This window comes from Nerophis ophidion, linkage group LG26, assembly GCF_033978795.1.
Source record: "Nerophis ophidion isolate RoL-2023_Sa linkage group LG26, RoL_Noph_v1.0, whole genome shotgun sequence".
Lineage (NCBI taxonomy): Eukaryota > Metazoa > Chordata > Actinopteri > Syngnathiformes > Syngnathidae > Nerophis > Nerophis ophidion.
Window position 1 is genome coordinate 33,435,272 of NC_084636.1, and position 12,984 is coordinate 33,448,255.

The following is a 12,984-nucleotide window of genomic DNA, read 5'->3' on the forward strand; positions in this document are numbered from 1 at the left end:
ATGGGGACAAGACATCAACCTTTTTTATTCAGGGCTGATTTGCAGCAGGTTATTTAAAAGATGAATGTTATATGTCAGCAAACATCTGGACAAGTCTTGAAGTTGTTGTTTTTTTTACATTAATTGTAGGACATAATGGTGACATAATGTTTGATGTTGTGTTTAATTTATCATCAAAAAACATCAAACACCTTTACTACGGGTGTTCAAGAGGAACAGCAACATTTTATTTAAAAATATGGAACATCTCCTGGGTAAATAAGTCAAAATATGACATTTGTCCAAATCACAATAAGTCATCTCCTCCATTTTATACAGTTTTGTAACACTTTATGGATTTAATACTTTGTAAGGTTTCCTCCTGAAATATTGTCAGCATTGAAATAAAAACCATTCTGAGATATATTTCTCCAAATGGTGGACACCATTTCTCCGAAAGTATGAGAATGTGTGAACTGCGGCCTTCTCTTTTTTCCTTATATAATCATCTCATATTTGTCAACATATTTACACAAAGTTCTCATTTTTCTGTTGTCTTCGTGTCCATCCATTTCTGTCATGTTATTTGATTGAATGACGGAGCATGAAACCCGTGGCGCTGCCTCAATGTTGTGGACGGAGGCTTGACTCCATCGTAGGAGTAGCCAAAACAAACAAAACTGGACTTTTAAAATGCCAGAAAAGAAGAACAAAAACTGGATTTCCGGTAGGGCTTCACGATTGAATTTATGAACTGCCGCCTGCACTTCTTTCTTATATAATCATCTCATATTTGTCAACATATGTAATCAAAGTTTGCCTTTTTCTGTTGTCTTCCCATCCATCCATCACTGTCGCGTTATTTGATTGAATGACGGAACATGAAACTCGTGGCGCTCCCTTAATGTTGCGGACGGAGGCTTGACGAACGAATCCATCGTAAGATTAGCCAAAACAAAAAAAACAGGGCCAGTAGGATGCCGCGAAAGAAGGACAAAAACTGGATTTCCGGTAGGGCTTGATGACTGAATTTGTGAACTGCTGCCTGCTTTTCTTTCCTTATATAATCATCTCATATTTGTCAACATATTGACACAAAGTTTGCATTTTTCTGTCCCCTTTCCATCCATCCATTTTTGTCGTGTTATTTGATTGAATGACGGAACATGAAACTCGTGCCGCTCCTTTAATGTTGTGGACGGAGACTTGACTCCATTGTTGGAGTAGCCAAAAAAAACAAAACGTGACCGGTAAGATGCCAGGAAAGAGGAACAAAAACTGGATTTCCGTAAGAGCTCGACGACTGAATTTGTTAACTGCTGCCTGCTCTTCTTTCTTTATATAATCATCTCATTTTTGTCAACATATTTACACAAAGTTTGAATTTTTCTGTCGTCTTCATGTCCGTCCATCTCTGTCTCGTTATTTGATTGAATGGTGGAACATGAAACTTGCGGCGCTCCCTTAATGTTGCAGACGGAGGGTTGACGAGCGACTCCATCGTTGAAGTAGCCAAAGCAAACAAAACGGGACCAGTAGGATGACAGGAAAGGACAAAAAATGGATTTCCGGTTTGTATAATCATCTCATATTTGTCAAGATATTTACAAAAAGTTTGCATTTTTGGCTGAGATATTTTTTTCTGTCGTCCCTACGTCTGCAAATCTCTGTCATTTGACTGAATTGTGACACACACCTTGTCGAGCAACTCGCTGCAGTAGGGATAAATAATACAGGGTCGGGAAGATGCCGGGGAAGGAAGGACAAAAACTGGATTTCCCGACAAAAAACTGGATTTTTTTCGTGAAAAAACGGGAAGTTTTGACACTTTATCAAAAGGAGACGTGTCGCCTTGTGAGAAGACCAGAGAAGAATTCTCACAAGAACTCAAACGTCATGTCAGATATCGAAACATATCTGGTGAGGATAAATGATGAGTTTTTAAATTATATATATATATATATATATATATATATATATATATATATATATATATATATATATATATGTATATATATATAAAAAAATATATATATATATATGAGTTTTTTAATTATATATATATATGTAAAAAAAATATATATATATATATAAAATAAAAATAAAAAAATATATATATACACACACACACATATATATATACATATACACATATTTATACATATATATCTATATATATATATATATATATACACACACATATATACATATATGTGTGTATATATATATATACATATATATATAAATATGTATATATATACACACACACACACATATATATATAAATATTAACACTAAATTGGCCTAATACTAATACTATAAATTTTAATACGAATTTGGCCCTAGTGTGTGAATGTGAGTGTGAATGTTGTCTATCTGTGTTGGCCCTGTGATGAGGTGGCGACTTGTCCAGGGTGTACACCGCCTTCCGCCCGATTGTAGCCGGGATAGGCACCAGCACCCCCCGCGACTCCAAGGGGAATAAGCGGTAGAAAATGGATGGATGGATGGATATATATATATATATATATATATATATATATATATTATATATTCATACATACATACACGAGAGGAGCCAGATGAGGTGTTTTGGGCATCTGTTAAGGATGCCACCCGAACGCCTCCCTCGGGAGGTGTTTAGGGCACGTCCAACCGGTAGGAGGCCACAAGGAAGACCCAGGACACGTTGGGAAGACTATGTCTCCCGGCTGGCCTGGGAACGCCTCGAGATCCCCCGGGGAGGAGCTGGACAAAGTGGCTGGGGAGAGGGAAATCTTGGCTTCCCTGCTTAGGCTACTGCCCCCGCGACCCGACCTTGGACAAGCGGAAGAAGATGGATGGATAATTTTTTAAAAAAAGCGCCGATACGATTTAAAAAGCCAAGTCAAAATGCCAAATAATAATGGGTAGATGTCTAACAGCAGTTTTGTGGCAAAGAGGCTCTGTTTGGGCTCTGATGCAGCGTGTCTGTGTGAAAGGGGCTTGGCGTGCAAAAGACCACACCCGTCCAGGTGCGTGTGAGGAGAAAAGTGAACAGACGACATGCATGCGCTACACAAAGACTTGACGAGGGACAGCCGGAGTCACGATGGCAATGAAAGTGGTGATGGGCCCACGGGGGGCACACAGAGGGTGGGGTGAAGGTGGGTGGGATTATGTGGCTCACATGAAAGACGAGGGTTAGCGACTACCGTGGCGCCACGTGACCGTACCTCATGGAACTTCTCAAAATCTTGGTGAGGAAACTTCTGGCCACATGCACATCATTCTCTGAAGGCATTTTCTGAGCTACAATGTCCACCATTTTCATATTCCTGGGCAGCATTGGGAGGAACACACACACACACACACACACGCACACACAAACACGCACACACAAACACGCACGCACGCATGCATGCAAACACACACACACAAAAAAAAAACAACAACACACAAACACACACATTAAAACATTATTTGATCGAATGACAGAACATGAAACTCGTGCTGCTCCTGTAATGTTGCGGACGGAGGCTTGACTCCATTGTTGGAGTAGCCAAAACTAACAAAACGGGACTTGCAAGATGCCAGAGAAGAAGAACAAAAACTGGATTTCCGGTAGGGCTTGACGATTGAATTTACGAACTGCCGCCTGCACTTCTTTCTTATATAATCATCTCATATTTGTCAACATATTTATTCAAAGTTTGCCTTTTTCTGTTGTCTTCCCGTCCATCCATCACTGTCGCGTTATTTGATTGAATGACGGAACATGAAACTCGTGGCGCTCCCTTAATGTTGCGGACGGAGGATTGTCGAACGAATCCATCGTGAGATTAGCCAAAACAAAAAAAAACAGGGCCAGTAGGATGCCCCGAAAGAAGGACAAACACTGGATTTCCGGTAGGGCTTGATGACTGAATTTGTGAACTGCTGCCTGCTTTTCTTTCCTTATATAATCATCTCATATTTGTCAACATATTGACACAAAGTTTGCATTTTTCGGTCCCTTTTCCATCCATCCATTTTTGTCGTGTTATTTGATTGAATGACGGAACATGAAACTCGTGCCGCTCCTTTAATGTTGTGGACGGAGGCTTGACTCCATTGTTGGAGTAGCCAAAAAAAACAAAACGTGACCGGTAAGATGCCAGGAAAGAGGAACAAAAACTGGATTTCCGTAAGAGCTCGACGACTGAATTTGTTAACTGCTGCCTGCTCTTCTTTCCTTATATAATCATCTCATATTTGTCAACATATTTACATAAAGTTTGAATTTTTCTGTCGTCTTCATGTCCGTCCATCTCTGTCTCGTTATTTGATTGAATGGTGGAACATGAAACTTGTGGCGCTCCCTAAATGTTGCGGATGGAGGCTTGACGAGCGACTCCATCGTTGGAGTAGCCAAAACAAACAAAACGGGACCAGTAAGATGCCAGGAAAGAAGGACAAACACTGGATTTCCTGTAGGACTAGATTATTGAGTGTATAAACTTCTTTCATTATATAGTCATCTCATATTTGTCAACATATTTACATAAAGTTTGCATTTTTCTGTCATCTTCGTGTACATCCATCACTGTCGCGTTATTTGATCGAATGACGGAACATGAAACTCGTGCTGCTCCTGTAATGTTGCGGACGGAGGCTTGACTCCATTGTTGGAGTAGGCAAAACTAACAAAACGGGACTTGCAAGATGCCAGAGAAGAAGAACAAAAACTGTATTTCCGGTAGGGCTTGACGATTGAATTTATGAACTGCCGCCTGCACTTCTTTCTTATATAATCATCTCATATTTGTCAACATATTTATTCAAAGTTTGAAGTTTTCTGTCGTCTTCCCGTCCATGCATCTCTGTCGCGTTATTTGATTGAATGACGGAACATGAAACTCGTGGCGCTCCCTTAATGTTGCGGACGGAGGATTGTCGAACGAATCCATCGTGAGATTAGCCAAAACAAAAAAAAACAGGGCCAGTAGGATGCCGCGAAAGAAGGACAAAAACTGGATTTCCGGTAGGGCTTGATGACTGAATTTGTGAACTGCTGCCTGCTTTTCTTTCCTTATATAATCATCTCATATTTGTCAACATATTGACACAAAGTTTGCATTTTTCTGTCCCTTTTCCATCCATCCATTTTTGTTGTGTTATTTGATTGAATGACGGAACATGAAACTCGTGCCGCTCCTTTAATGTTGTGGACGGAGGCTTGACTCCATTGTTGCAGTAGCCAAAAAAAACAAAACGTGACCGGTAAGATGCCAGGAAAGAGGAACAAAAACTGGATTTCCGTAAGAGCTCGACGACTGAATTTGTTAACTGCTGCCTGCTCTTCTTTCTTTATATAATCATCTCAAATTTGTCAACATATTTACATAAAGTTTGAATTTTTCTGTCGTCTTCATGTCCGTCCATCTCTGTCTCGTTATTTGATTGAATGGTGGAACATGAAACTTGTGGCGCTCCCTGAATGTTGCGGATGGAGGCTTGACGAGCGACTCCATCGTTGGAGTAGCCAAAACAAACAAAATGGGACCAGTAAGATGCCAGGAAAGAAGGACAAACACTGGATTTCCTGTAAGACTAGATTATTGAGTGTATAAACTTCTTTCATTATATAATCATCTCATATTTGTCAACATATTTACATAAAGTTTGCATTTTTCTGTCATCTTCGTGTACATCCATCACTGTCGCATTATTTGATCGAATGACGGAACATGAAACTCGTGCTGCTCCTGTAATGTTGCGGACGGAGGCTTGACTCCATTGTTGGAGTAGCCAAAACTAACAAAACGGGACTTGCAAGATGCCAGAAAAGAAGAACAAAAACTGGATTTCCGTAAGGGTTTGACGATTGAATTTATGAACTGCCGCCTGCACTTCTTTCTTATATAATAATCTCATATTTTTCAACATATTTATTCAAAGTTTGCCTTTTTCTGTTGTCTTCCCGTCCATCCATCACTGTCGCGTTATTTGATTGAATGACGGAACATGAAACTCGTGGCGCTCCCTTAATGTTGCGGACGGAGGATTGTCGAACGAATCCATCGTAAGATTAGCCAAAACAAAAAAAAACAGGGCCAGTAGGATGCCGCGAAAGAAGGACAAAAACTGGATTTCCGGTAGGGCTTGATGACTGAATTTGTGAACTGCTGCCTGCTTTTCTTTCCTTATATAATCATCTCATATTTGTCAACATATTGACGCAAAGTTTGCATTTTTCTGTCCCCTTTCCATCCATCCATTTTTGTCGTGTTATTTGATTGAATGACGGAACATGAAACTCGTGCCGCTCCTTTAATGTTGTGGACGGAGACTTGACTCCATTGTTGCAGTAGCCAAAAAAAACAAAACGTGACCGGTAAGATGCCAGGAAAGAGGAACAAAAACTGGATTTCCGTAAGAGCTCGACGACTGAATTTGTTAACTGCTGCCTGCTCTTCTTTCCTTATATAATCATCTCATATTTGTCAACATATTTACATAAAGTTTGAATTTTTCTGTCGTCTTCATGTCCGTCCATCTCTGTCTCGTTATTTGATTGAATGGTGGAACATGAAACTTGTGGCACTCCCTGAATGTTGCGGATGGAGGCTTGACGAGCGACTCCATCGTTGGAGTAGCCAAAACAAACAAAACGGGACCAGTAAGATGCCAGGAAAGAAGGACAAACACTGGATTTCCTGTAAGACTAGATTATTGAGTGTATAAACTTCTTTCATTATATAATCATCTCATATTTGTCAACATATTTACATAAAGTTTGCATTTTTCTGTCATCTTCGTGTACATCCATCACTGTCGCGTTATTTGATCGAATGACGGAACATGAAACTCGTGCTGCTCCTGTAATGTTGCGGACGGAGGCTTGACTCCATTGTTGGAGTAGGCAAAACTAACAAAACGGGACTTGCAAGATGCCAGAGAAGAAGAACAAAAACTGGATTTCCGGTAGGGCTTGACGATTGAATTTATGAACTGCCGCCTGCACTTCTTTCTTATATAATAATCTCATATTTTTCAACATATTTATTCAAAGTTTGCCTTTTTCTGTTGTCTTCCCGTCCATCCATCACTGTCGCGTTATTTGATTGAATGACGGAACACACACACACACGCACACACACAAAAAAACAACAACACACAAACACACACATTAAAACACACTAAGAGCTCAGCAATGATTGTGCAAGCTAATCTGTAAAGTCAGCAGCTACTAGAAGACTGTTGACATTGTGCAACAGCTCCCTCTGCTGGCCAAACTAGCTGGTCACATGCTAGCTGAGCCGTGAAAGGTGGGGTAAAAAACTCCTGGAATGTTGACGCGCTGGTGGATCCGTCGCGGTGATATCCACACAGGTCACGGAGGGGAGGCACAAGGACCCGGCCATATGGTTCACGGGGGAACAGACGCCCAGCATGGGGGCGGCAGAGGGTGGGGTTGGGGCTTAAGAGACGGACGGGAGAATGTCTCCAAGCTGTCGTCTGCCTCTCGTCCAACCTTTCCTATACCCCAGCGGCTCTAACAGGAAGTGTTGGCTTCCCTGCACAGGAAGTTGTGGTCCACGGGCTTAATAGTAAGACAGTAGGGCTGCACGATTATGGCCCAAGTAATAATCATGATTATTTTCATCGATATTATCTTCGCGAGTAATTCCACTATTATTCATCAATTTGAAAACTGGAATATTTATTGTATCACCAAAAACTCAATTTTAAACATATAAAACCCGTTTCCATATGAGTTGGGAAATTGTGTTAGATGTAAATATAAACGGAATACAATGACTTGCAAATCCTTTTCAACCCTTATTCAGTTGAATGCACTACAAAGACAAGATATTTGATGTTCAAATTCATTAACTTAGAAATTCATGCCTGCAACACGTGCCAGAGTAGTTGGGAAAGGGCATGTTCACCACTGTGTTACATCACCTTTTCTTTTAACAACACTCAATAAACGTTTGGGAACTGAAGATACTAATTGTTGAAGCTTTGAAAGTGGAATTCTTTCCCATTCTTGTTTTATGTAGAGCTTCAGTCGTTCAACAGTCCGGGGTCTCCGCTGTCGTATTTTAAACTTCATAATACGCCACACATTTTCGATGGGAGACAGGTCTGGACTGCAGGCGGGCCAGGAAAGTACCCGCACTCTTTTGTTACGAAGCCACGCTGTTGTAACACGTGCTGAATGTGGCTTGGCATTGTCTTGCTGAAATAAGCAGGGGCGTCCATGAAAAAGACGGCGCCTAGATGACTGCATATGTTGTTCCAAAACCTGTATGTACCTTTCAGCATTAATGGTGCCTTCACAGATGTGTAAGTTACCCATGCCATGGGCACTAATGCACCCCCATACCATCACACATGCTGCCTTTTGAACTTTGCGTCTATAACAGTCTAGACGGTCCGTTTCCCCTTTGGTCCGGATGACACGATGTCGAATATTTCCAAAAACAATTTGAAACGTGGACTCGTCAGACCACAGAACACTTTTCCACTTTGCAACAGTCCATCTTAGATGATCTTGGGCCCAGAGAAGCCGGCGGCGTTTCTGGATGTTGTTGATAAATGGCTTTCGCTTTGGATAGTACAGCTTTAACTTACACTTACAGATGTAGCGACGAACTGTATTAAGTGACAGTGGTTTTCTGAAGTGTTCCTGAGCCCATGTGGTGATATCCTTTAGAGATTGATGTCGGTTTTTGATACAGTGCCGCCGTCTGAGAAATCGAAGGTCACGGTCATTCAATGTTGGTTTACGACCATGCCGCTTATGGGGAGTGATTTCTCCAGCTTCTCTGAACCTTTTGATGATATTATGGAGCGTAGATGTTGAAATCCCTGAATTTCTTGCAATTGCACTTTGAGAAACGTTGTTCTCAAACTGTTTGACTATTTGCTCACGCAGTTGTGGACAAAGGGGTGTACCTCGCCCCATCCTTTCTTGTGAAGGACTGAGCATTTTTTGGGAAGCTGTTTTTATACCCAATCATGGCACCCAGCTGTTCCCAATTAGCCTGCACACCTGTGGGATGTTCCAAATAAGTGTTTGATGAGCATTCCTCGACTTTATCAATATTTATTGCCACCTTTCCCAACTTCTTTGTCACGCATTGCTGGCATCAAATTCTAAAGTTAATGGTTATTTGTTTATCAGTTTGAACATCAAATATTTTGTCTTTGTAGCATATCCAACTGAATATGGGTTGAAAATGATTTTGCAAATCATCGTATTCCGTTTATATTTACATCTACTATTAAACAATATAACGAGGTTTTCCAAAATAAATCAACTCAAGTTATGGAAAAAAAATCCCATATTTATTATTGAAGTCACAAAGTGTATAGTTTTTTTTAACATGCCTCAAAACAGTCAATCAATCAATGTTTATTTATATAGCCCTAAATCACAAGTGTCTCAATTGGCTGCACGAGGCACAACGACGTCTGCGGTACAGAGCCCACATAAGGGCAAGGAAAAACACACCCCAGTGGGACGTCGATGTGAATGACTATGAGAAACCTTGGAGAGGACCTCATATGTGGGCAACACCCCTCCCTCCTAGGGGAGACCGAAAGCAATGGACGTCGAGTGGGTCTAACATAATATTGTGAAAGTCCGGTCCATAGTGGATCCAACATAATTGTGGGAGTGAGAGAGTTAGTGCTGCAAGGGATTCGGGGTATTTGTTCTGTTGTGTTACGGTGTTTGTCGTTCTTGTTTGGTGTGGGTTCACAATGTGGCACATATATGTAACAGTGTTAAAGTTGTTTATACGGCCACCCTTAGTGTGACCTGTATGGCTGTTGACCAAGTATGCTTTGCATTCACCGAAGTTATTATGTGACTGGGCCGGCACGCAAAGGCAGTGTCTTTAATGTTTATTGACGCGCTGTACTTCTCCCTACGTCCGTGTACACGGCGCTGTTTTAAAAAGTCATAAATGTTACTTTTTGAAACCGATACAGATAGTTTTGAAACAGATACCAATAATTACCGATATTATATTTTAAAGCATTTATCGGCCGATAATACCGGCAGTCCGATATTATTGCGGGTTGCCCACATATCGTCTCCAAGGTTTCTCATCGTCACTGTCACTGACGTCCCACCGGGGTGAGTTTTTCTTTGCCCTTATGTGGGCTCTGAACCACGGATGTCGTTGTGGCTTGTGCAGCCCTTTGAGACACTTGTGATTTAGGGCTATATAAACAAACAGTGATTGATTGATGAATATAAAACAATAACATAATTTTTTTTCCTTTTTAATTCAGTTCTTTACCTTCTATACTTACAAACCCCGTTTCCATATGAGTTGGGAAATTGTGTTAGATGTAAATATAAACGGAATACAATGATTTGCAAATCATTTTCAACCCGTATTCAGTTGAATATGCTACAAAGACAACATATTTGATGTTCAAACTGATAAACATTTTTTATTTTGCAAATAATCATTAATAAATAAAATAATAAATACTGATAAAGTTGAGGAATGCTCATCAAACACTTATTTGGAACATTCCACAGGTGTGCAGGCTAATTGTCAACAGGTGGGTTCCATGATTGGGTATAAAAGCAGCTTCCGTGAAATGCTCAGTCATTCACAAACAAGGACAGGGCGAAGGTCACCACTTTGTGAACAAATGCGTGAGCAAATAGTCTAATAGTTTAAGAACAATATTTCTCAACGGTCTATTGCGAGGAATTTAGGAATTTCACCATCTACGGTCCGTAATACCATCAAAAGGTTCAGAGAATCTGGAGAAATCACTGAACATAAGCGATGATATGACAGACTTTCGTTCCCTAAGGCGGTACTGCATCAAAAAGCGACATCAGTGTGTAAAGGATATCCCCACATGGGCTCAGGAACACTTCAGAAAACCACTGTCAGTAACTATAGTTTGTCGCTACACCTGTAAGTGCAAGTTAAAGTTCTACTATGCAAAGCCAAAGCCATTTATCAACAACACCCAGAAACGACGCCGGCTTCTCTGGGCCCGAGCTCAGCTAAGATGGACTGATGCAAAGTGGAAAAGTGTTCTGTGGTCTGACGAGTCCACATTTCAAATTGATTTTGGGAAAGGATGAACGTCGTGTCCTCCAGACCAAAGAGGAAAAGAACCATCTTGACTGTTCTAGGTGCAAAGTTGAAAAGCCAGCATCTGTGATGGTTTTTTGATTGATTGATTGGTACTTTTATTAGTAGATTGAACAGTACAGTACATATTCCGTACAATTGACCACTAAATGGTAACACCCCAATAAGTTTTTTAACTTGTTTAAGTCGGGGTCCACGTTAATCAATTCATAGTATGGGGGTGTATTAGTGCCCAAGGCATGGGTAACTTACACATCTGTGAAGGCACCATTAATACTGAAAGGTACATACGGGTATTGGTGCAACATATGTTGCCATCCAAGCAACGGTATCATGGACGCCCCTGCTTATTTCAGCAAGACAATGCCAAGCCACGTGTTACAACAGCGCGGCTTCATAGTAAAAGAGTGCTGGTACTAAACTGGCCTGCCTGTAGTCCGGACCTGTCTCCCATTGAAAATGTGTGTCTTTGCAGTCTATTCAATTTAAATATAGGTTGAAAAGGATTAGCAAATCATTGTATTCTCTTTTTATTTACCATTTACATAACGTGACAACTTCACTGCTTTTGGGTTTCATCCATGATGTTGTTCACAACAGCTGAGATGTGCTGTGGGTGTATGATTTTTCTTGCTAGCTTGCGCTTCGTAGTTTAGACGCTGTTTCAAGGGACGGGCTCTTTTTTCACTCATTCCATTCCTCATCCGTCACAAGCTATGGAATTTGCATGTACGTTGTTTTTTTTGTAGATTATTCTGTGTTTATAATCGTGATAAGTCATCATCAACGTTCTATAGACATTCGATAAATGCTAAATGACCAGCTGAAATAACAACTTTGGCGGCCATTGATACATGAGGGCTACACAATAAACACAGTAGTGAGGGGATCCATATGGCCCCATTCGTCACGATTTACCTGACAGATGAAACGTGATGACTTAGAGGGTTGCACTAGCCATGTAAGCTGCCAGATGGCAGTGGAGTGTTGCAGGTCGTAAAATGCACATTGAGCTGTGCGAGAAAATACAGGTGAGTGTGACGTACCAGGGTCAAAAGTCTGGGTTTAGTGTGGGTTGTTGGGCTGCAACTAACGATCATTTTGATAATCGATTAGTCGACTAATCGGATAATAAAGTGTACACATATCTAATGGGTTGTTGGGCTGCAATTAACGATTGTTTTTAAAGTCGATTTGATGATTAATCGGATAGTCAACTAACTGACTGTCAAACAATCATTAGTGCAGCCCAACAACCCGATACATATGTGTACTCTTTATTATCCGATTAGTCAACTAATCAACTATCAAAATAATCGTTAGTTGCAGCCCGACAACCCATTAAATATGTGTACTCTTTATTATCCGATTAGTCAACTAACTGACTATCAAACAATCGGGATGTCGGGCTGCAACTAACGATTATTTTGATAGTTGATTAGTCGACTAATCGGATAATAAAGAGTACACATATGTATCGGGTTGTTGGGCTGCACTAATGATTGTTTGACAGTCAGTTAGTTGACTAATCGGATAATAAAGAGTACACATATTTAATGGGTTGTTGGGCTGCAACTAACGATTATTTTGATAGTTGATTAGTTGACTAATCGGATAATAAAGAGTACACATATTTAATGGGTTGTCGGGCTGCAACTAACGATTATTTTGATAGTTGATTAGTCGACTAATCGGATAATAAAGAGTACACATATTTAATGGGTTGTCGGGCTGCAACTAACGATTATTTTGATAGTTGATTAGTCGACTAATCGGATAATAAAGAGTACACATATGTATCGGGTTGTTGGGCTGCTCTAATGATTGTTTGATAGTCAGTTAGTTGACTAATCGGATAATAAAGAGTACACATATTTAATGGGTTGTCGGGCTGCAACTAACG

General features: G+C 40.5%; 1 protein-coding gene across 1 annotated transcript in view; it reads right to left on the bottom strand.

The window, feature by feature from the left end:
* Positions 1–12,984, bottom strand: part of shroom2a (shroom family member 2a) — a 135,547-nt gene that overhangs the window by 34,893 nt on the left and 87,670 nt on the right. The window contains 1 exon segment of the mRNA XM_061888342.1: positions 3,195–3,296. Within this exon segment, the coding sequence (XP_061744326.1) occupies positions 3,195–3,296 (102 nt within the window).